Source organism: Clarias gariepinus, chromosome 24, assembly GCF_024256425.1.
Source record: "Clarias gariepinus isolate MV-2021 ecotype Netherlands chromosome 24, CGAR_prim_01v2, whole genome shotgun sequence".
Classification (NCBI taxonomy): Eukaryota; Metazoa; Chordata; class Actinopteri; order Siluriformes; family Clariidae; genus Clarias; species Clarias gariepinus.
This window is the reverse complement of record NC_071123.1, coordinates 12,381,174-12,405,941: the sequence shown is the minus strand read 5'-3', so window position 1 is coordinate 12,405,941 and position 24,768 is coordinate 12,381,174. Positions and strand designations below refer to the sequence as shown.

General features: G+C 38.3%; 1 protein-coding gene across 7 annotated transcripts in view; it reads left to right on the top strand.

Annotated features, from left to right (window-relative positions):
- The first annotated feature begins 4,637 nt into the window (after positions 1 to 4,637).
- Positions 4,638 to 24,768, top strand: part of mcc (MCC regulator of WNT signaling pathway) — a 355,742-nt gene continuing 335,611 nt past the window's right edge. For 5 of the 7 annotated variants that reach the window (XM_053485497.1, XM_053485494.1, XM_053485496.1 and 2 more), the window contains exon 1: positions 4,638 to 4,991. Coding sequence is in view for 6 of the 7 variants with exons in the window: in XM_053485494.1 (XP_053341469.1) it covers positions 4,938 to 4,991 (54 nt within the window). In the remaining variant the exon portion in view is untranslated. The remainder of the gene's footprint in view (positions 4,992 to 24,768) is intronic. The other 2 variants (XM_053485491.1, XM_053485493.1) reach the window with 2 other exon arrangements.

Sequence of the window (24,768 nt, the reverse complement as noted above, 5' to 3'; positions counted from 1 at the left end):
AATATTTATTTAGTGTAATTTGTGATAAATAATTTGTTATTTGTACATTGACAAACCCCTGCAAAATAAATGTGCCATAAAATAATCATTTTGGGGGATTTGTATTAATCGTCTCGACGGCTGTCACGTGCCTAGGGTTAATTATAATAGTAATAATATATTTGATAATAATAAACCTTTAAATCTTCTTCTTTGTCTTTCGGCTGTTCCCTTTCAGGGGTCGCCACAGCGAATCATCTGCCTCCATCTAACCCTATCCTCTGTATCCTCTTCTCTCACACCAACTAACTTTATGTCCTCTCTCACTGCATCCATAAATCTCCTCTTTGGTCTTCCTCTAGACCTCCTGCCTGGCAGTTCCAACCTCAGCATCCTTCTACCGATATATTCACAATCTCTTCTCTGAACATGCCCAAACCACCTCAATCTGGCCTCTCTGACTTTATCTCCAAAACATCCAACGTGGGTTGTCCCTCTGATAAACTCATTCCTAATCCTATCCATCCTTGTCACTCCCAAAGAGAACCTCAACATCTTCAACTCTGCTACCTCCAACTCTGCCTCCTGTCTTTTCTTCAGTGTCACTGTCTTTAAGCCGTAGAGCATCGCTGGTCTCACCACTGTCCTGTACACCTTTCCTTTAATTCTCGCTGATGATAATAAACCTTTAAATGTATGTCCTAATATAATAATTGATAGAGATTATGTAGGGGGGCAATAACACGTGTTTGTGTCCGCGGTAAAGTTGATTTGATATTCGCATCTCCGAATTCAATAGCTGCGTAAATAAACCCGAAAATAAGATACTCACATATATTTCCTCTCTATATCGTCTTTAAGCTACATCCGCCTTAAATTATACATGTTTAGAAGCATAAACACCATTATTCTCTATGGCGCAACAAATGACTTAGGGATCATCGCAAAATGCCGCACACCAACAAAAAGCGTAGAACGATATTGATCTTCCCTTCTGTTCAGCGCCTGAAGGATTAAAAAGGAACTTTGTTACCACACTGGAAACTAGAAATGCCAGACTACCACTGCCTGAAAAAATACAGAAACATCAGCATACACATTGGAATGAAAGAAACTACATATATAATACCGGATGTTTCCTTATATATTGTTCCTCTGCAAATAACATGCCGACGTTAAACCGTTATTGTTGGACTATGGTTCCACTTTTTCTCTGATGTTATTTTAATTTACTTGTATTAATGATCCATTTCTTTGTGTGTCATTATTTAGTTTCGAGTGTCCGATAAAGAAAATAAAGATTAAATAAATCAATTAAGAAAAGCATGAATTAGAATAGGTACTTTCCTATTATTTTCCACTAATTCCCTCCCGTTCATTGCGCCCCACCTGTCATGTCTGTATTCCCCACTAGTGGGGCGCGCCTCACACTTTGAGAACCACTGCTCTAAGCCATAGAGCATCGCTGGTCTCACCACTGTCCTGTACATCTTTCCTTTCATTCCCACTGATTCTCTTTTATTGCACAACACACCTGAAACTTTTCTCCACCCATTCCAACCTGCCTGTACCCACATCTTCACCTCCTTTCCACACTCTCCGTTGCTCTGAACCATTGACCCTAAGTACTTAAACTCCTGCACCCTCTTTACCTCTGCTCCCTGTATCCTCCCCGTTCCTCTTGGGTTCCTCTCATTTACACACATGTATTCTGTCTTACTGCAGCTAACCTTCATTCCTCTGCTTTCCAGAGCATACCTCCACCTCTCCAAATTTTCTTCCACCTGTTTCCTGCAGCTCCTCTCTCGGCACCCTGTCGTACGCCTTCTCTAAATCTACAAAGACACAATGCAACTCCTTATTACCTTCTATGTACTTTTCCGCCAGCATCCTCAAAGCAAATACTGCATCTGATGTACTCTTTCTAGGCATGAAACCATATTGCTGCTTACAAATGCTCCCCTCTGCCCTTAACCTAGCTTCCACTACTCTTTCCCACAGCTTCATTGTATGGTTCATTGGCTTTATGCCTCTGTAATTGCCACAGCTCTGCACATCTCCCTTGTTCTTAAAAATTGGCACCAATACACTTCTCCTCCATTTTTCTGGAATCCTCTCACTCTCCAAGATCTTGTTAAACAAACTAGTTAGAAACTCTACTGCCACCTCTCCTAAGCACTTCCATACCTCCACAGGTATGTCATCAAGACCAACAGCCTTTCCACTCTTCATCCTCTTCAATGCCCTTCTCACCTCACTTTCACTAATATTTGCTACTTCCTGCCCCACAACAGTCACCACTTCTATTCTTTGTTCTCTTTCGTTTTCCCTTTTTCATCAACTCTTTTGATGAATAAAAAGGTTCTCCTTCCATCTTCCCATACCCTCCTGGCATCTGTCAGTACATTTCCATCTCTATCTTTAATCACTCTAACCTTCTGCACATCCTTCCAATCTCTATCTTCCTGCCTCACCAACCTGTACAGATCCACCTCACCCTCCTTACTATTCAATCTTGCATACAAGTCCTCATATGCTCTTTGTTTGGCCTTTGCCACCTCTACCTTCACCTTATGCTGCATCACCCTGTACTCCTGTCTACTCTCTTCAGTCCTCTCAGAGTCCCACTTCTTCTTAGCTAGCCTCTTTCCCTGTATACACACCTGTATACACTCCTGGACTTCCTTGTTCCACCACCAAGTCTCCTTGTCCACTTTTGCCTTAAGACCAAACCTGCCCATTACATTTTCATCACCTCTGTTCCCTTCCCCAACATGTCCATTGAAGTCTGCACCAATCACCACTCTCTCACCTCTGGGCATGCTCTGCATCACTTCATCTAACTCACTCCAGAATGTCTCCTTCTCTTCTAACTCACATCCTACCTGTGGGGCATAGCCACTAACAACATTTAACATCACCCCTTCAATATCCAGCTTCATACTCATTAACCTGTCTGATACCTCTTTTCACCTCTAGAACATTTCTAACAAACTCCTCTTTTAGGATAACTCCTGCTCCATTTCTTTTGCTATCCACACCATGGTAAAACAATTTGAACCATGATCCTAAGCTTCTAGCCTTGCTACCTTTCCACCTGGTCTCCTGGACGCACAGTATATCCACCTTCCTTCTCTGCATCATATCAACAAACTCTCTTGCCTTCCCTGTCATAGTCCCAACATTCAAAGTCCCTACTATCACTCCTAAACTCTTGCCTTTCCTTTTCTCTCTCTGCTTTCGAACACACGTTCCTCCTCTCCTTTTTCAACCAACAGTAGCCCAATTTCCACCAGCACCCTGTAGGTCAACAGCACCGATGGCGATCGTTGTTAACCCGGGCCGCAACCGATCTGGTATGGACATTTTATTTGTGATTGCATCATTAATTTGGCAAATGTTTTTATGTCGGATGCCCTTCCTGACACAACCCTCTGCATTTATCCAGACTTGGGACTGGCACCAGAAGACACAATAAGCATGCAATATAAGAAAATTTATGTTATTTTATCGGAAGAATGGAAAGTACTAATGTTTCAAATTTGTTCACAAAGAAAAGTGGTTGTTGTTTGGAAGGTCAGAGCGGCTGTGCCCAGAGGTCCATTCTTCGTACGTTGCTTGACACATCCGAGATGAACCGACACATCTAAGATGAGATCATCGTGCTAATTACTGTACGATCTGGCTAAGTTGGTTCTTCAAGCACCTGTGATTGATGATTAGTATAGCTAGATTGAGTTTTGTAGGATTATTGCGCGTTCATGCGTTGGTTTAAAAGGCGATATGCATCGACAGTAGAAACACTGATCACAAGCCCTTTGATTGGTTGACGAAATAGCAAAAAAGAGCGGCTCAAATTTTTTTGTAACACGTGTTATGCGCTGAAATGCCCCCTGCCATGGATTGCTATCAAATATTATATTAGAACATAAATTCATAGGTTAATGGTTTTAGAAATTACATGAGACAATAAAATAAGCAATATGAAAATAAATATGTTGTATATGAAAAATAGAAATAATATTTTTTGTCAAATACAACATGTATACTTTTATAATAAAATTAGTTTCGTCCAATTTATCATTATAAAATATTTATTTTTATTATTTAGAAATATTTTTTTTGCATATTTTTATGACAAACCCCTGAAAAATAAATGTGTTACAAAATAAACATTATACAAGAATTTGTACTAATGGTCTTGACGGCTGTCTCGGTCCTAGGGTTAATTATAATAGTAATATCATATTTGATAATAATAAACCTATGAATTTATCTTCTAATATAATATTTGATAGCGATTATATGCAAGATACTTTTCTTTCCCCACGTGAGTCAGTCTGCGTCAGTCGTGCTCTTTAACGAATCAGATGTGACCTCGCCATTTCAAACAATCATAACCCGCCAGGAGCGCAGCCTAAATCCTGTTTACATTAAATAAACCTGCTACCGAGCAGGTTTAAGCTTACGGACATGTTGCTATGACAGCAAATACGAGATGCGCATCGAAGAACAAAACAATCCAAGATCAGGACAAATCCAGCTAACTGAGTTAGCGACGTACGAAGAACGGACCCCTGAACGTGAAACAATTGTATAACAATTGACAACACTAATTAGTCCGTGTTCTGTTCTCCCCTAACGCACGGGGGCTCTAGGGAGGTACCTCTTCCTCTCCCTCCCTCCCTCGCTTGTTTCCACTCAGAGAGAGAGAGAGCGCATAGTCAAGAGCAGTACGGAGTTGTGGTTCTGAGTCTTCGACCAAGGTTTTTGTCTTTCTTTCTTGTTTTGGCAACTATCATCGGATAAGCCTAAGACAACTCAAATAATTAATCGTATGCAAATACCTACATACAGGAAATTTAAAACTGCAGAACAAACCGTCTATTCTATCGTTATTCCCAGCGGCGGAATGCAAAACCGAGGAATTTAGAGCCGGACACAAGAGTTTAGACACCATGCACTCGGGAGTGGCCGTAGGAGCCGGAGCCGAGTCACACGCAGACAGCAAGGTAAGACGGGTCTCGGTACAGAAATGATTTATGGTGTGGTGTATGGGAAGATTTAATTGTTCTCTTCTTGTTCCCTTTTCGTTTTGAGACCAACTTATATTAATAATCTTCGCGCTATCTCCACTATATGAAACGGCCCTGTTCTTACTCTATTCGCCAATACTCTTTTTGCCAATGCTCTCACCATCTCACTGTTTAACTCATTTATTATTCTGTAGTCTTTCTTTTTCTCTATTATACGGTGACTGCTTTGATCTTTTGCCGCAACCCCAACACACACACACACACACACGCACGCACGGGCGTACTCTATAAGGAGCACTGCGTTTTAAGCCCCCCGAGGAGCACCAGACTTCACAAGTGAAAAAAAAGTTAAGGTTTTATAACTTATAAAAATAAATCCACCTTTCTACCAGGTAGTACTGGAGTCTGAGTTGGACGTTGCAATTCAGCTGTCTGTTTACAGTCAAACAGGAAGTGTCCCAAGGACCCCATAAGCATGTTTGCGAAGTCTCTGTTTTTCCCTGAACACTTTTTATTAAAGCCATTTGGCCGTCTTTATTGCATCTCTTTGGGATCTATACCAGACACATTCGTTGTGCAGTCCTGTAAATTCTTTATATGAATAAGGTAAATCTAATGTTTATGAAATGGTCATACATCAGTAAAATTTCTGATTCAGGACAGTCGTTAATATTTATTTTTTTTTCTCTTACTGTTCCTAATTTTAGGTTGTTTGTAAATATAATTACATTATCACATCCTGACAATATATCCATGAACATAATAATGTGAAACAAATAATTTGTCATTTAATGCAATGTTTAATTGAACAAAAATCTATTTAATCAATAAATCCTTACTATTACATAGTCTAGTAATTTGGTGCGTGCACAATTAAGGGTGAAGTGGTCATCCAGTTTGAATCAGAAAAATGGAAAACCATTAGCACCCCATTAACAAACCTCATTTTTTCCCCAAAATGTTTGACTGAAAAAGTGTAAAAAAAAATAATAATAAACAGAAAAGTGGTGCTTTTCAGATCTCTTAATAGAACATACTAAACAATATTATAGAAGTTATTTTCCCCTTGCATCAGCTTTCTTTTCAAAAGAAATGTCCATGTTTGCTTGTGATATAGCTGCCTATATTTAAGCCAGATAGCTATGATTGGTTTGGGTTAACAGTTAAATCCCCAGTGTTGATTTAACACTTTAAGAGTTTATTTAATACCAACGTGATTCATATGAGCACTGCTGGTTGTTAATTAATTAATTAATTAATTTGTGTAGATAGATGCAGGTGAACTGACCCTGACCAGTGTCCGCGCTTCTCTACCTCAAAAAATATTTTATATATATTTATATATTTATTTGGGCCTATTTTCTGTATATTGAATCTGAGAGAAAAAAAGCTGATGTGTAATAATATCGGTGGGGAAACAGTGTGGGCACACAATTGCTGGGAAAAATACCACAAACCTGAAGAGACTTATCAAGGCATACCATAAAAATCACCTCTTTGTGGTAATTGTTACCACATGTTAATGTAGTATACCATAATTATGTTGTGATTTATTTTTTTTTATTTTATAATTGAACTGTTGCCAAACACATTAAGCTAATAGGTTTGCAAATGATTGTGACCCATAGGAGCTAGGCCTACAACAGTGTGTATTTTTTTTTAAAGTGTGATGGCTAAAAATAAATATAATTAGCTAAAAACATCAGATAAAAATATAGATTTTAAAATAATTATTTTGTGAAAAACCTTAAATGGTTTTGGCTAGACTAGATTGAAGCAAGGCTTAATTAACAATCTTATTGCTAAAATGAAATGTTATTAACTTATTCCAGACTAAAAAAGTTTCCTCTAAATAAAACTAGACCAAAAATGATTAGACTAAAAATGTCCAGACATTTAGTTGATTAAAACGCGACTAAACAAAAATAGAACTAAATATAATGATGACCAACAGGGACATTAACCAGGACTAAGACTAAAATATTTGACAATTTACACTAGTACAGTGTAAATGTATTCCTCTTTCCAATAAAAAAAATAAGTTTTTTGCATATAACACATTTTAATATTATAACGATTACTACAATGATAACTCGAGTTAATACAAAATGCAGTTTTTAAATTATTATTTCATATATTAAGTTGTCCAGACCTCCTTGGCTCTATGTGAAAAGTAATTGCCTCAAACCAAAAATCCAACCTTGGTGGCAACAGCTGCAATCAATAAGTCTTTCACATCCCTGTGGAGGATTATTTTACTCTTCTTGGCATAAATTGTTTTAATTGAGCCACATCAGAGGGTGTCACAGCATGCGCCTCAATCTATTGTCGCTCCTTGCTCATTCTGTAGGCTCCCTATGTTTCACTTAAGACTTGTGACTGAGGTTTTTTAAGCATGAACAGCCTGATTAAAGTAATCTCAGTCAGATTCGTCCAAACTTTGACTAGTCCGCACCAAACCTTAATTTTGTTTTTTGAGCCATTTAGAAGTGGACTTGTTGGTGTGTTTCGGATCATTGCCCTGCTGCATATGCAAAAAAATCAAATCAAATCAGGAATCACTTTTTTTCATGGCACTGTAGATAGATACAATACTTTATTAATCTCAAAGGGAAATTATAACATCATAATGGCTTAATATATATTATCAAATGATGCGATGCAAATGTGCCAATTTGCTGACTCTTCGGAAGCATATGTTGAGAATTTTATATACAAAGAATCAGTGTTTATACCATTCGGGATAAATTATTTCAACAGCTTCAAAAGACTCACTCGTTACTCTTGCGTAATATCAACTCAAGCTATAATTTCACAAATTATGGGGATTGCGTTGTCATTTTTTTTCTTTTTGTTCTTTTTTTTAAAACAGCTTTTAAGCTTTTTGTTAGTGTTTTTTATTTTTTTTTATTGGTTTAGCTTTGGCAGTTACTCGAATTTATGAGGTCACATCAGCAAAAATTAGACAATACAGTGGTGTGGAAAACTATTTGCCCCCTTTCTGATTTCTTATTTTTTTGCATGTTTGTCACACTTGAATGTTTCTGCTCATCAAAAACCGTTAAATATTAGTCAAAGATAACATAATTGAACACGAAATGCAGTTTTTAAATGAAGGTTTACGTTATTAAGGGAGAAAAAAAACTCCAAATCTACAGGGCCCTGTGTGAAGAAGTGATTGCCCCCCTTGTTAAAAAATAACTTAACTGTGGTTTATCACACCTGAGTTCAATTTCTGTAGTCACCCCCAGGCCTGATTACTGCCACACCTGTTTCATTCAAGAAATCACTTAAATAGGAGCTACCTGACACAGAGAGGTAGACCAAAAGCACCTCAAAAGCTAGACATCATGCCAAGATCCAAAGAAATTCTGGAACAAATGAGAACAAAAGTAATTGAGATCTATCAGTCTGGTAAAGGTTTTAAAGCCATTTCTAAAGCTTTGGGACTCCAGCGAACCTCAGTGAGAGCCATTATCCACAAATGGCAAAAACATGGAACAGTGGTGAACCTTCCCAGTAGTGGCCGGCCGACCAAAATTACCCCAAGAGCGCAGATACAACTCATCCGAGAGGCCACAAAAGACCCCAGGACAACATCTAAAGAACTGCAGGCCTCACTTGCCTCAATTAAGGTCAGTGTTCACGACTCCACCATAAGAAAGAGACTGGGCAAAAACGGCCTGCATGGCAGATTTCCAAGGCGCAAACCACTTTTAAGCAAAAAAAACATTAAGGCTCGTCTCAATTTTGCTAAAAAAACATCTCAATGATTGCCAAGACTTTTGGGAAAATACCTTGTGGACCGACGAGACAAAATATGAACTTTTTGGAAAGTGCGTGTCCCGTTACATCTGGCATAAAAGTAACACAGCATTTCAGAAAAAGAACATCATACCAACAGTAAAATATGGTGGTGGTAGTGTGATGGTCTGGGGTTGTTTTGCTGCTTCAGGACCTGGAAGGCTTGCTGTGATAGATGGAACCATGAATTCTACTGTCTACCAAAAAATCCTAAAGGAGAATGTCCGGCCATCTGTTCGTCAACTCAAGCTGAAGCGATCTTGGGTGCTGCAGCAGGACAATGACCCAAAACACACCAGCAAATCCACCTCTGAATGGCTAAAGAAAAACAAAATGAAGACTTTGGAGTGGCCTAGTCAAAGTCCTGACCTGAATCCTATTGAGATGTTGTGGCATGACCTTAAAAAGGCGGTTCATGCTAGAAAACCCTCAAACAAAGCTGAATTACAACAATTCTGCAAAGATGAGTGGGCCAAAATTCCTCCAGAGCGCTGTAAAAGACTCGTTGCAAGTTATCGCAAACGCTTGATTGCAGTTATTGCTGCTAAGGGTGGCCCAACCAGTTATTAGGTTCAAGGGGCAATTACTTTTTCACACAGGGCCATGTAGGTTTGGATTTTTTTTCTCTTTAAATAATAAAAACCATCATTTAAAAACTGCATTTTGTGTTTACTTGTGTTATCTTTGACTAATAGTTAAATGTGTTTAATGATCAGAAACATTTTGTGTGACAAATATGCAAAAGAACAAGAAATCAGGAAGGGAGCAAATAGTTTTTCACACCACTGTATATTCAAGTGAGGACAAATGGGCAGTTACTTGGGCTACTTTTACCCTGTCCTGTGCATGTCCATTTATATATCACAGCAACCAGAATCGTCTGATATCTGGGGGTTATTGGGATCTTCATAAAAAGTGTTTATTTTCTGTGTTTGCTCCATTATTTTCTATTGTGTAGTATTGTTTGTTTTTCATAGCAGTGAATAATAATTTTAAACAGCAGTGCACAAATATTATGAAGATCTGAGAAAGTTTCATAAATTTAAACCTGCACTGGCTTGGCCACAGCTGGGAACTGCCCTTTATTTCTCTCATTATTATTTTTATGATAATTGTCTTAGTCATTTTACTTTCTGCAAACAAAGGCCAGAGCATTTTAATGAATTCTGCTATAGCTGATTGAATTGGGGATGACGCACAACAGTTAGCTGCTGTCTTTGGATATATTTATATGCTCTAATTATTGTTGGTGTTTTGTTTTGTTAAAGCTTACAGCGGAGAGTCCACTATGTGGTTTTGCTTTAGAAAAACCAAAATATTGCAAAATTAATATCTTTTAAAGAGACTTGATAATATTCACAGACTGGCAACGGCAGTTTAATGTGGTTGTCGACTAATGTATTTTGCGTCATCACAATAGTAGGCCTATATAGGTTTATGTGATCAGCAACTTGAGAGACTGATCAGTAAAAATTAAGTAATAATCAGCTGATTTCAATTGGTGGCTGACACTAGTGTTCACATACTTTGGGGAAACAAAAAGTGTTGGTCTCACACGAGACAAATATGAACTATCTCTGAGATTTAGAGTTAATGAGCCATATTTGAGGCACATATGAGACAATCGAGAAAACAGCTAAAATCTCATTCAAGTCTCAAAGACGGCTCATTTTTGCATATGTAAGTAATTAAGAGATTAACATAAGATCTCATCTCGGAGTTTCTCTGCTATGGGTAGTCACGTTATTTCTTCGTTTTGCTTTAATACTGTGCATATCAAGGTTTTCAAGGGAGGCTGTGTGTGGTTAAGTAGTGGTGTCACTTTGCTGAATTCTCTATTATTACAACCACGTAATACAACCTGAGTACTTCATGTATGTCATTATGAACTTAAATAATTACTTTTTGTCACAACTCCCGCTCGTTAAAAATGGCAGCCATCTTGATTTTTGGCCTCAACGCATTTTGAGACATGCCACACCCCTTTTTTAAATCCTCTTTTCCTAGATAACTCACTTGCTATATGTCATATGAGGATACAACTGGGTGTATTTACGTAATCTGTTAGTAGCTTGATGGTGAAGGCACATAGTTGCATCCATTGGGTTTAGAGAGTCAGCAGCGGTGCTTCTGATCAGCAACAAATGCCGTTCATTTTCTGTTAAATCCTGTAGCCGAATTAAGCGTTTTGATTTCACGTAGTGCTATTGAGAGCCAAGCCAATACTACATGGTTTAGGTCCTTCTTCCATGACTTCCATAGAGATTGTGATTAAGACAACAAACTACATTGGAAAGATTCAGTAAACAAATTAACATAAATGAAACACACTCACTCATGGAGTTTGTTGGAGATAATTCAACTTTCAAATCAGTATGAACGTAAATGGTTCAGTTACAGGATACTGTTTGACAGTGATACATGTATCTTACATGTATACATGTATCTTACATATCTTACGTACCCCCATAAAATGACACAATTACTGGTAGATAAGGCCTATTGTGTACATCCATGTACATTCTCTGGATATAAAATGTGTATCAAATCGTAAAACATTTGCAAAACCTGAAAATTAAATTTTTGATGATTTCTATAAAACAGGGGATAACACACCCCTGGTTTTTATTTATTTTTAAGATGAGGTAATGTGAAGTAACCCCTATTTTTTTGGTATATTTTTTAATGGGTTCTGAGGGGTTGAAAAGGAATACCCCCAAAAATGTTTTTTCAGAAATAGCTCCATAGCCACAAAAGAATTCAGATTCAGGATCTGAATCTACATAAAAAATTACATAAATACACAAAGTTTTATCTCCATATGACATATAGCAAGTGAGTTATCTAGGAAAAGAGGATTTCAAAAAGGGGTGTGGCATGTCAAAACGCGTCAAGGCCAAAAATCAAGATGGCTGCCATTTTTTTAACGAGCAGGAGTTGGGACAAAAAATTGGGTTTTTTTATTTTCATGCCAATACCAACAATTGGTGAAAAAATCAGCTAAATCTGAGAAATGATGGTGGAAAATTTCTCTTCCACTGGTTGATTTGAGATGGAATTACTCTTTTGCGGCAGTCAGAAAACATAGCACATGAGAAAACGGCCAACAGCTCTGACGAGACCGATGAGCGAGCTGACACTGCTAGTGCCAGCACAAGTTTGCCTGCGTTATCGATATCCGACATGGTTGCGGAGATTACAGCCAATATCTCCAAGCTCATTGACGAAAAGATTGATCCTATCTTGCAGTCATTACAACTGCATCGCTCTCAGCTAGACAAGTATAATGAACGGATCACTGAAGCGGAAACAAGGATATCTGCTATGGAGCACACGGTAACCCCAGTCAAGGCAAAATTATGATCACTTAAGAAACTCGTGCATGACGAGCGAACGGGCTAAAGACCTCGAAAACAGAGGAAGGAGGAAGAATATTCGGTTTGTCGGATTACCTGAGGTTGTGGAGAGTGATAACCCGACGTGTTTCTTCAAGTCATGGCTTCCTTAAGACTCTTTGCATTGCTTTAAAATCAGGCCGTATAAAACTAGAGAGAGCGCACCGATCACTCGCCCCCCCAACCTTCCTCTACGCAGCGACCGCGACCCATCTTGGTGAGGTTTCACAACTTTCAAGACTAACAATAAGTGTTAAAGCCGCGCGGAAGACATTCGGAGACAGCACGGTGATGTTCTTTCAAGATTTCTCTACGTCAGGAAGTTCGACAAAGTTAAGAGACATCTGAAGTCCCTAGGTGCGGGATACAGGCAAATTTACCCTGCCCTTCTCAAGGTAAACTTCCATGGCTCAGTGAAGGTGCTGTTAGGGCATTCTTGAGCTTAGTGGATGCGGAGTCGGTTGATAATACTTGACTGCCTAACACATACCACAGCCGTCCCAGATAATTATTCATTAGTGTGAGCTTAAATAAGGTAAATTTAACTAGGATATTGGGACATGTTGATTTACTATGTTCACTGTATTGTTCAAGTTATGCGGTCATGAATGGCGGCAGTACCACCTGACTTTCTGGTTGGATTTTGGTTTCCTTTTGTCATTAAAAGATCTCTTTTCACTGGTGCTCTCATTATACAGTGGGAGGTAAAGTGTATAATTTCGTCAGTTTTCAACAGTTTTTTTTGTTTTAATTGGTTAGTTACCCTTTTTTTTTCTTTTTTGCTCACCACTTCTTTGGCTTACTTTCACGTTATTTACATCATGTACATCTGGGCTATATTATGTCTAATATACATACTTAGAATGTTAACGTTAAATGTTTGTACATGGAATGTTAATGGCATCCATACACCTGTTAAGAGAAGAAAAGTTTTAACTTATTTAAAAAAGGAGGGTATGGAGTGATATTCCGGACATTATTCAAAAGGAATCGCAAATTACATTTGCAATTGCGTTTCCCATATGTGGACGCAGAAAGTGTGCCATAATTCAAATGCAATTGCCAACTTTGCATTACTGTTTGCTTTTTCGCCTTCGCGAATACACACTGACTGACAAATTTCAAATAAAAAGGAAAAGTCAATTTGCATTTCCCATGTCTTACAAGTCATAAGCCTGTCATATTTAAATAGCAAAGTCAATTACCACATTTGCTTTTTCACTTTCTCTGCCTCGTGCGTAAAGCCGGCCAAAACTTAAACGAAATTTCCATTTGCAATTGCATTTCCAATGCATTACACGGGAACCTGTCAATCAGCGTCAAGGATGGGTCTATACTGTGGGGCGTGCCGACCAAGAGGGAGAAATTTGAGCAATGACAAAAACAAAACAGACTCATGACTTGTAAGACATAGGAAATGCAAATGGACTTTTCCTTTTCATTTTGAATTTGGCAGTCAGTGTGCGTTCGCGAAAAAGCAAATGGTAATGCAAAGTTTGCAATTGCATTTAAATTATGGCACACTTTGTGCGTTCACATATGGGAAACTCACTTGTTTAATTTGCAATTCCTTTTGAATAATGTCTGGGATATCACTCCATAGGAGGGGGTACATGTCGCTTTACTTTAGGAGACTCATTTTTATGATGAACATTTTAAACTATTACAGTAGGGATTTGGCCAGGTCTTCTTCTCATCTTTTACTTCAAGGAGTAGAGGCGTAGTTATCTTAATTATGCAAGGTATGGGGCATAATTTATCTATTATGCCCCATAATAGATAAAATTCAAATTCAAATTAAAATTTTATTTGTCACATACACAATCATACAGAGTACAATATGCAGTGAAATGATTTTGTGCCACCTAACCGGCGCCATCATAGAAGATAAGGAATAGATACATTAGGATAACGAGGGTAAAAAATCCCCTCCCAGACTGTCCTTCGAAAAGGGCAGTGTGCGATCAGGGGTACAAAAATACCTCAGCACCGAGCACATAAAAACATGTAAACACAAGACATAAACATTGCAACGATTAGGGTACAGGGGATAGGAAATGTCCAATGTAGGCAAACAGCTCCAGTCCCTGCAGCTAGAGAGCGCTGGTCCTGATTCCGCCTACCCACACTGAAGGGAATAAGCACACGAAGGCGTTGGATATGGGGAAGGTAGAGTGTCTATCTGTAGCTGTTATGTGTGTGCGTGAGTGCGTGCGTGTCAGTTGTAAGCCTGTAACATCCCGTAATAGTCTGCGCCAGGTGTCCTTGAAGGGGGGAAGGGAAGTAGGATTCCAGAGTGTCTCGTTATCTTGGTCTTCGGGGAGTTTATGTCTCCAGCCACGGCCTTGAAATGCAGTAGCTGGAAAGAAAAGGGGCAGCCGAAAAGAAAATCATATTTTCCAGGTTTCGATCAATATCTGCCAATTTCACAGATATTTAATGTCCATCACTGGTCTCCAGGTTTGTCCAAATCACGTTGCATAGCTGCTAGTCTCACCAAGATGTTATCCAGTTTGCGGTCCAGAACCACAGTCTGATTACTGACAGCTCTCGTCACCACTATTTCCCAGCCAGCCAGTCTCTTGGGGTTGAGACTGACTGCTTTTAAGATTTTTCGATATCCAAGTATTCCACCTAATCCAATCAGCAGAATCCCTGTTATCAAAGTTCCGAATAGGTAGATATCTTCAACATCCTCCAGAGACAGTGCGGCCAGGCACACAATGCGCCACTTCTCCCAACCGTCCATCGTGTATCCAGCAGCAAACATCCCAGCAGGACAAGTAGGTTCCCCAGAACCCACACTTCTCGTCGAGAAGATCGTGTCAATTTCATTCAGAGACCACTTGATCAAATCCATATTCCTTTTTATTTTCAAGAGCAAGGCGAGGAGAGTCTCTGAATAGTATCACAAGACAGACAAGAGAAGCAAGCGGGGAGAGATAAGGGAGGGAGAGCAGATGCGACCGCCTTCATCAAGAGCCAAGAGGGTTCTAGGGTAAATTCCCAACAGGTAAACCATTGTCAGCGCAGGCTAAAACTCTTAAGGCTCTTTGTGAGGAATTTGACTATGTAGATATTTTGAGGGCCTGCTACCCTGCAGAACATGAGTATACTTTTTTTTTTCTATGATCCACAGCTGTTATACTAGGATAGATTAATTCTTGTCTTCAAAAAATGTTGGAGCATGTCACATCTTGCCATATAGGGAATATATCTATTTCTGATCATGCAGCAGTTTTTGCCGAATACTCTTTTGGGAAACAAAATACTAAGTCTTATGCCTGGAGATTTTACCCGTTCATTTTTGCAGACGATAATTTTATATCCTATTTTACAGAGGAATTTAACTTCATGTCCATTAATTTTGCCCCAACTGTGGATCCATCTTTATTATGGGAAACAACCAAAGCTTTTTCTAGAGGCATTATCATAGCATATACATTAAGTAAAAGATGCTAAACAAAAAGATATCTTAGAATCAAAGCTTAAGGATGCTAAGAGATTGTATATTTAAAAAAAAAACATCCCCTGATAAAATGAAAGAAATCTCCACTATTTGATCTGCTTTAGATTCTCTTAAACAAGCAGAGGTGAAAATTTCCTCTGCTAGACAGAAATTATATGAACATGGGGATAAAGTGGGGAAATATTTAGCAAACCTTACAAAGAAAAAATCAGACTCTCAATCTTTTTTATCCATTGTGGATAGTAGAGGTAAAAGCTTTCTAGACAGCTTGTCTATTAATAATATGTTAAAAGATTGGTTCGAGAATTTATATAAATCAGAATTAGAAGGGGATACAAAACATTCCACGGAACTCTTCTTTTCCACCCTCAAACTACCCACCCTATCAGAGGATCAGATTGCATTCCTCAATGCCCCTATATTAAAAAAGGAAGTCTTAGAGGCCACTAAGACAGTGGTTCTCAAAGTGTGGGAATACAGACATGACAGGAGGGGCGCATTGAACGGGAGGGAATTAGTGGAAAATAATAGGAAAGTACCTATTCTAATTCATTCTTTTCTTTATTGACAATAAAGATCGGACACTCGAAACTAAACAATCACACGCAAAAAAATGGAGTAAATTAAAATAACATCAGAGAAAAAGTGGAACCATAGTGCAACAATAACGGTTTACCGTCGGCATGTTAATTGCAGAGGAACAATATATAAGGAAACATTCGGTATTATGTATGTAATTTCATTTATTCCAATGTATATGCTGATGTTTCTGTATTTTTGTTAAACATTAATATTTTATCAGGCAGTACTAGTCTGCCATTTCTGGTTTCTAGTGTGGTAACAAAGTTGCTTTTTGATCCTTCAGGCGCTGAACAGAAGGGAAGGAGTATAATGGAGTATAGAATAATGAGAATATTCTAGAGAATAATGGTGTTTATGCTTTTAAACATGTATAATTTAAGGCGGATGTAGTTTAAAGACAATGTAGAGAGGAAATATATGTGCGTATCTTGTTTGCGGGTTTATAAAACTAACTTTACCTGCGGACACAAACAGGTGTTATGCGCTAAAATGCCCCCGCCACGGATTGCCCCCTACATAATCTCCATCAAATATTATATTAGCACAGTCAAAGGTTTATTATTATCAAATATATTATTACTATTATAATTAACCCTAGGCACGTGACAGCCGTTGAGACGATTAATACAAATCCCCCAAAATGATTATTTTATGGCACATTTATTTTGCAGGGGTTTGTCAATGTACAAATAAATTATTTATCACAAATTACACTAAATAAATATTGTTTGTGGTGAAAAAAACAAAAAGAAATTACAGGAAACGATTTTTATTATAAAATAAGCAATATAAAATATACATGTATATGAAAAAAAAATATATAATTTATGTATTTTTTCCCCTTAACAACATTTTTTATATTGCTTATTGTATAATTAAATTCATTTTTTCTAATTTGTATTTTGTAAACCATAAACCTATGAATTTACGTTCTTATATATTGTTTGAAAGAGATTATGTAGAGGGGGCATTCCGTGGCAGGGGGGCATTTTAGAGCATAACACCGGGTCAGTAGCATGCTGTATGTAGTGAGCATAATAACGTCAATGGATACATTTGTTACATGGACCACAAAAAAGCAGGTGCATTAAGAGTTTACAATCTGGGAAAGCGCCTGACCTAAATGGGCTTAGTAGTGAATTTTATAAAGAATTTAGAAATTTACTAGTTGATCCCCTACTAAATATGCTTAATGACTAAAAGGCTATTTGCCTCAATTTTTTAAAGAAGCAAATGTATCCCTAATTTTGTAAAAAGGTAAGCAAGCGGAAGACTGTTCATAATATCGGCATATTTCGGTAGATTTGAAGATTCTTTCCAAAATAATAGCATTTTGATTATAATTTCTTCACCCTGTTCTAGTAAAGGATTACCAAACAGGCTTTATTATAGGACAAAAAACAACATGCTTTGTTTGTTGAATGTAATACAGTTTGCTAAACAACAGTCAATAAAGGGCCTTGTGATCTCCTTGGATGCGGAGAAGGCATTTGATTGCTTCAAATGGCCCTATTTATTTTACATGTTACATAAATTTGGACTTATTATTAAGTGGATCAAGTTATTGTACAATGAGCCTTTTAGTGCCGTGCTGACTAATGGATGTCGCTCTACTACATTCAAAGTTGGGAGAGGAACGAGACAAGGCTGCCCTCTCTTGCCTCTTTTATTTGCTATGTTTAATTGAACCACTGGCAGAAGCTAATTAGAGCAGATAATAAAATTATTGGCTAACAATAGGAAACAATCAACATAAGATTGTCTTATATGCTGATGAGATTTTGATATTTATGGTGAATCCAGCTATCTCTACCCCAGCTCTCTCGGACATGATTGATAAGTTTGGCACATTCTCGGGATATAGAAGTAATCATCATAAATCAATGGCAATTGCTATAGGTGGTTTAAAACAAATACCCCAAGCATTATCATCCTTCCCATTTAGATGGGCCCCTGATGGTTTAATATACTTAAGGATTAATTTTACCCCCTCCTTTAAACAGATGTATAAAGTAAATTTTCTTCCACTTTTTAAACTTATCTGGATGGACTTAGAAAGGTGGAATGTCCTCCCTATTTCTTGGTTGGGTCGGATCTCCCTTCTTTTTTTATTTATCCTTCTGAAGATAAATATTCTTCCAAGGCTACTTTATCCCATTCAAATGATTTCAATAATTTTTACTCATAAGACGATTAGAAAGTTGAATGGTTGGTTAAGTTCTTTTATATGGGCCAAAAAAAGCATGTACTTCGAGAAAAGGGACCCTGCGACTTGCTGCGGCCTCGCGTGGCAAGCTGTGAAAATGCCCTTCATTACCTGTAGGGGGCAGTCGTGTTTCGATCTGAAGTATTGTGTGTCTACTGAAGCTGAAAATGTGTTATCTCTCTTAGGCGCCCATTGACAGCAAGCAACAGAGCTCATAAACGTGTCAGGCTCAAACTGTAAATACTAATATGCATTTATTCTTCATTTTCTTTACTCCTTTAATGATACTTCTTTGACTGCGCTTTCTCCATTTTGTATTATTATTATTAGTAGTAGTAGTAGTAGTAGTGCTCTGAGTTTATTATTGTTATTATACTTATTATTCTTGTAACGCACCCGCGTGTGTGCAAAAAGACGAAGTACAACAAAGAATACAAAAATGTATGTTAGCCTAAAACATTATTGTTTTATTATGTTTATGTGCTTTAAATATACACTAAACACTGCCTTTTGCAAAGTGAAAGTGCATTCGGCTTTTTGATCAAAAGGCTGATAAACATGTGTGCAGATATGAGCAGATTTATCGATAAAACTACAAACATGAAATGCAACAAACACAAAAATATTTGCTACTCGCTGAATACAACGCGACATTGTCATTCATACTCCCGTTGTTTTAGAGCCCTTTACTAAAGCATGGTTAGTGATGGTGCAGACATTCACACAATTTTTGTGTAATTGTCCTAAGCTATAAAAGATACAACTGTGGGCATTTGCAGTTCCTAACGGATATTAGTAGCAAGAGACATGGAGACTTTTTATTCCACAAAGAATGTTGCCGTTTGTGCGGGTAAGAAAGCCTTTTAATAATATTTTGTAGTTATTCAGTTACCGATTTTTGTTTTCACTGATTTTATTTGACATTCGGGTTTTGTTGTATTTGTATCCTACAGTAACTCTTTACTGTCTGTACAGCGTTCTGGAAAAGAAAACAAGTCGCCTCAAAGCACAAAAAAAAAAATTGTGAACACCCGGCTCATAAAAAAAACAGTATGTGTTTAATGTTGTTGCAAGAAAAATAATCTGTACATGTCAGTGGTGTGCTAAAGATATTAAATGATTTTTATGTTGGCTTTTACAGGCTACTTTACACTGATCAACAGTCAGCGCCCTGCTGTAACCAGCAGATCAAAAGAGCAGTTATGGGCTATGACAGGTAGCCTTCTGAGTTTGGAAGTCAGGGTTGGTTGGTCGGAAGCATGTTTGAAGGAATAGATAACGTCACAAACACACACAAACTTTCCGTGCATACACCTACAGTATGAGATGCGCGCGGACACAAACTCTCCATGCAGATAGACCACACAGGAACAACTGAACAACAGGTCTTCACTTCGTAATACACCTGGCCATAAATAAAAATTTATATTTAGGCCTAAAAAGATGCTTTAAAATTAATCAAAAATGTATTCATCGGCGTGTATAAACTCGCAGCCTTAACAAAAGACAATGTTTTGATCAAAAGGATGAAAAACGTGTGCGATTTATTTATGGACAGGTGTATTATGTTTGATCTGCATTATTGCGAGAGGCGATGACTTCTGGTGGAATATGTCTGCATTTTATCGATAAATCGCACGCGTTTATCAGCCTTTTGATGAAAACACTGCCTTTTGTAAAGTCAAAGTACGAGCTGCAGGTTCGCGCATGCCGATGATATACTGGGCTATGTTCTTAATTCTTAATTAAATTTTATTTGTATAGCGCTTTTAACAATTAAGCTGCTTGTCGCAAAGCAGCTTTACACAATCAAAATAATTATTTAAGTCTGTATTGAATGTAAGTGTGCATGAATTAGGATGAGCAGATTGTCCCTGGTGAGCAAGCTGCGGGCGACGGTGGCAAGGAAAAACTCCCCGAGATGGTAATAGGAAGAAACCTTGAGAGGAACCAGACTCAACAGGGAACCCATCCTTATTTGGGTGAAACAGAAAGCAGTAAATGATCTGCATTTATACTGTGTGTTAGGTGGCAGGCAGTTCAGCTATAATAGTTAATGTTAATTGATGTAAATATGGAGTCCAGGTAGTTATTGGAGACAATTGCAATCTTGAACTATCGAGCAACCGCAGCCAAGTCAAGTCCTCAGAGAAACAGCTGTCAACACCAATCGAGGCGAGAACCATCTTTATGGTAAAGTAAAACCATCCCCAGACACCAGACACATTCCAAAGAGAGACACACGGGGCATCCATTCGACAAAATCTCCAACCAGAAGCGGGGCAAAAGGATGGGTCAGACAGGTCCGGAGGGCAGAGGGAGTCTGAATCACTGGTAGCTCGGGAACGACATGTGTAGCTCGACAGAGAGAGGGAAGAAAAAGAGGGGGAGATGGGGAAGAGAGAGGGGGAGAGAGAACAGAAGAGGGGAGAGCAGACGAGGAGAGATAACAGTTAGGTATGGTCACTGTCACATAATGTGAATGTATATTTAGTGTAGAATGCAAGCAGAGACTCTGGCAGGACTAATTTGACAGCATAACTAAAAGTGGAGAGCCAAAAGGAACCACAGACATGAGGGCTCCCTGAGATGTAAAGCAAACAATCACCTCACTGTCAGCAAACCTGAGTGATCAGTGAGAATGGGGCTTTGTAAGAAAAAGCTTTGCCCCCAGCTGTAGTTTTCATAATTGCTTTGTCTGCGAGCGTTTTGGAAACAAAATAATAAAAAAAGGTTTTTACTTGTTAAACGAGCAAGATCCTGTTACGAGTATTGTAATATGCATGCTCTTTGTCTGCCGAGCTTCTTGTAATCACAACTGAGGCTTTTTTTCGCGCTGTGGGATTTTGAGTAATTTTCTTCCATACTCAGTCTCAGAGTCCGTGTGTCACTTGTATAGTCAACATCTGTGCATGTGTGTATTGTTTACTATAACTTTGTGACTGTGTGCGCTTAAAGCATTATTTAATATTTTGTGTCCAAGTGTAGTGACTGTTCTTCAGTAACTATACTGCAACAACGGCGTGCGTGAAGGGAAAAAAAAAAGGTTAAAAATGCTGTAGCAGTGCAGGAGATGATTCTGTTTTACAACAATGCAACATATATAAACATAATATATATATACATGCATACAGCGTATATACTGTGTGTGTGTGTGTGTACAGTGGAACCTTGGGTTACAAGCCTTATTTGTTCCGGAAGCGGGCTCATATTCCAAAACACTCATAAACCAAATCGAATTTTCCCATAAGAAATCATGGAAACTCAAATTATTTATACGGGTTCCACTGTGTATATATGCGTGTGTGTGCGTGTATATTCTGTAATTTTATAGCTCTGGAAAGAAAAGGGACCACTGCTAAGTTTTTCTTCTTACAGGTGCATGTATTGGTCAGATGAACAGTTTTATTTAATTTTTTGTGAACTGCTCACAATATTTCTCCTAATTTCAAATCATAACTATTGTTATTTAAAGTGTATATATTTAAAGAAAATAACATCACAGCACATTAAAATAACCCAAGATCATGCATTATTTGCAGAGGTTTAATAACTCAATTTGAAAACAAATTGTATTCATACTTTGGATAAATAACATTATGAAATCATGTTTGGTGGAATATTTCCGATTTGCAATTGCAGCTTTCAATGCGTTTTGGCATGCTTTCCACCAGTTTTTCACATTGCACATTTTTGCAAAAAGAATGGTATAAAATTACTCAAGCAATCAGGTCAGCTTTGCCTGATGGTTTGTGACCATCTATCTTCCTCTTTATGACATTCCAGAAGTTCTCAGGAGTAAATTGCAATGGTCTCTTTTTTTTTTTTTTTTTTCAAAACTGCATATGCGCACACGTGTAAGTGTATATACACATGTAAGTATGTAATTTTTTACTATTCTGACAACTTGAATGGTAAAAAGAATTCTGCAGCTCTACCTATGGCCAAGCCTTCATATGCCTCTCATAGACAGGTCCACTGGGTTATTGAGTTGGGGGTTAATTTTCTTCCTCAAAACCAAACTCATTGAAGTATTTATCTGAGACTCTTAGGCCAGTTCAGCCATCCTGTCATGGCTGAACTGGGCCTTTGCCTTTTGAATTAATTTAAGGAGCCACTGTGCGAGTTCCATTTCTCAAGAGGTCTTCTTTCTGGGATTCATACAGTGGTTACTCAATCGGAATGTAGGTCCTACCGTCGCCGCGCACTGCGGTACCTTTTTGGCTTTGTGCGTTTGCTGGCTTTTACCGCTGAGCGCTATATAACTACAGGCTGACGCCTCATGCCTTAGTTCATTCTCTGCTAAATTAATGAGACACGGAGTTTTAGAACTGCACGTAGTAGCGGATAAAATCAAGTAAAACATTGTAGTTAAACAAATTTATAATCACAGAACTAAAATTACAGTACAAATGTAGAATTCAAATTAAATTAAATCTTATTAGGATCAAATTTAAACAAAATAAATGTTAATACAGTGAGCCTTTGAATTTTATCACGTGTAATTAGAAAAGACGCGTGTAGGGTTTTGTGTCGTCTTATATCTTGTGTTCTTTAAATTTGTAGTAGATTTATTAACTGAAATAAATGACCATAAAATTATAACATTGTCAGGACGTTCTACTGCGTCAGCTGATGTCGGTCATTCAGCCCCGCTTGTGTTTGTGCGTTATAAAAATGAAATGCAGTAGAATGTTATAATCTGTAACGGATTCGACCCATGTTGCACGGGCGGCACCATAAAGCACGGACACGAGGCGAGGTCTTACAGGAAAAGGGTAATTTATTTAGGTAAAATGGGGAAGGAAAGTGTTGAAGGAGGAAAAATGGAAAGAATGGGATAAAGGTTGTGCATGTGCAGTTCCGGGGGGCTGTGCCACACTGGCATGCGGGCACAGAGCTGACGATAAGTGTTGGTGCGCGGAGTGGCAGAACTGAGCACGCGGCGGCAGCGCTTCTCCCGCTGTCGATGGCCGGCGCGAGTCCTCGTAGACGTAAAAACTTAACACACGGTGCGGGAGTGAAGATGCCGCAGGAGCTCGCGCAGCTCTTTCTCGCGCTGTCCTCAGCGCGGAGATCAAAGGGCGGAATTCTAGTGTCCTTGTTTAAAGTCCCTGGGGCGCGTCACATCGCCCCACTGACATGCTTCTTTCATATTCTCCATCACATCACGTACTTTCCAGACCTCGGACAAAACTCCGCGCCTTGCTTTTATAATGCGGAACAAGCCCGAGATCATATTAACGTTAATTAACGCCAGACGGCACGAATAGGCGGCTGCGTCAGTTTGCTGCCTTTTCAGGGAGCCTACGGAGTGAGCGAGTAACGATAGTAGATTTGGGCGCACGCCTATCACAGACGCAAGCCGTGGCAGATCATCATAATTGTCTTTAACTTGTATTTCATAAGGTTTTCCGAGCGGTGGTACAGCGCAACGGGGGTCATTATTTACTATTAAACATTAAACGAATTTACAAAACTTTATGCGTGCGATTAAGCGCTGATTCTACGTAGGAAAGTAAATAGTAAAACTATTTTAGGTGTTCCAGCTGCCACTGTTCTAGAATTCAAATTAAATCAAATCTTATTAGGATCAAATTTTAGCACAATAAATGTTAACACAGTGAGCCTTTAGATTTTATCATTTGTAATTAGAAAAAAAGCATGTAGGGATTTGTGTCATCTTATTTCTTGTGTTCTTTAAATTTATAGTAGATTTATTAACTGAAATAAATGACCAGAAAATTAAAACAGTGTTAGGACATTCTACTGTGTCAGCAGATGTCGGTCTTTCAGCCCCGCTTGTGTTTTTGCGTTATTATAAGAATGAAATGCAGGAGACTGTTATGATTTGTAAGGGGTTCGACCCATGTTACCCAAACGACTCAGTTCAGATGTAAGTAAATGGATAGAAAGTAAATGGCTGTGCTGGGGGAGGGAGGTGCTAATGATTTGGTCGGCTTTGTGTGTGTGTGTGTGTGTGTGTGAGAGAGAGAGAGAGAGAGAGGGTGTCGCGGTGGTTGATTATTCAGTGAAACAAAGGCTCAGCTGAAAAATGTTAGGCACATCAGTCACTTAACCCCCAATAAAAGGTATTTAGTTGTAATATAACAGATGCGCACTAAATACCAAACCTAAACCAGGCACAAGGATTAATAAAACAAGATAGCCCCCATACCCGTTTTTTTTTTTAAATACCAAAGAAGATTATTGTGTAAAAACAATGCAATTTACGCTATTATAAGGAAAATCTCAAGTTCTTCCATTCCAAGGATTAAAAATGTTAACTTTAGAATT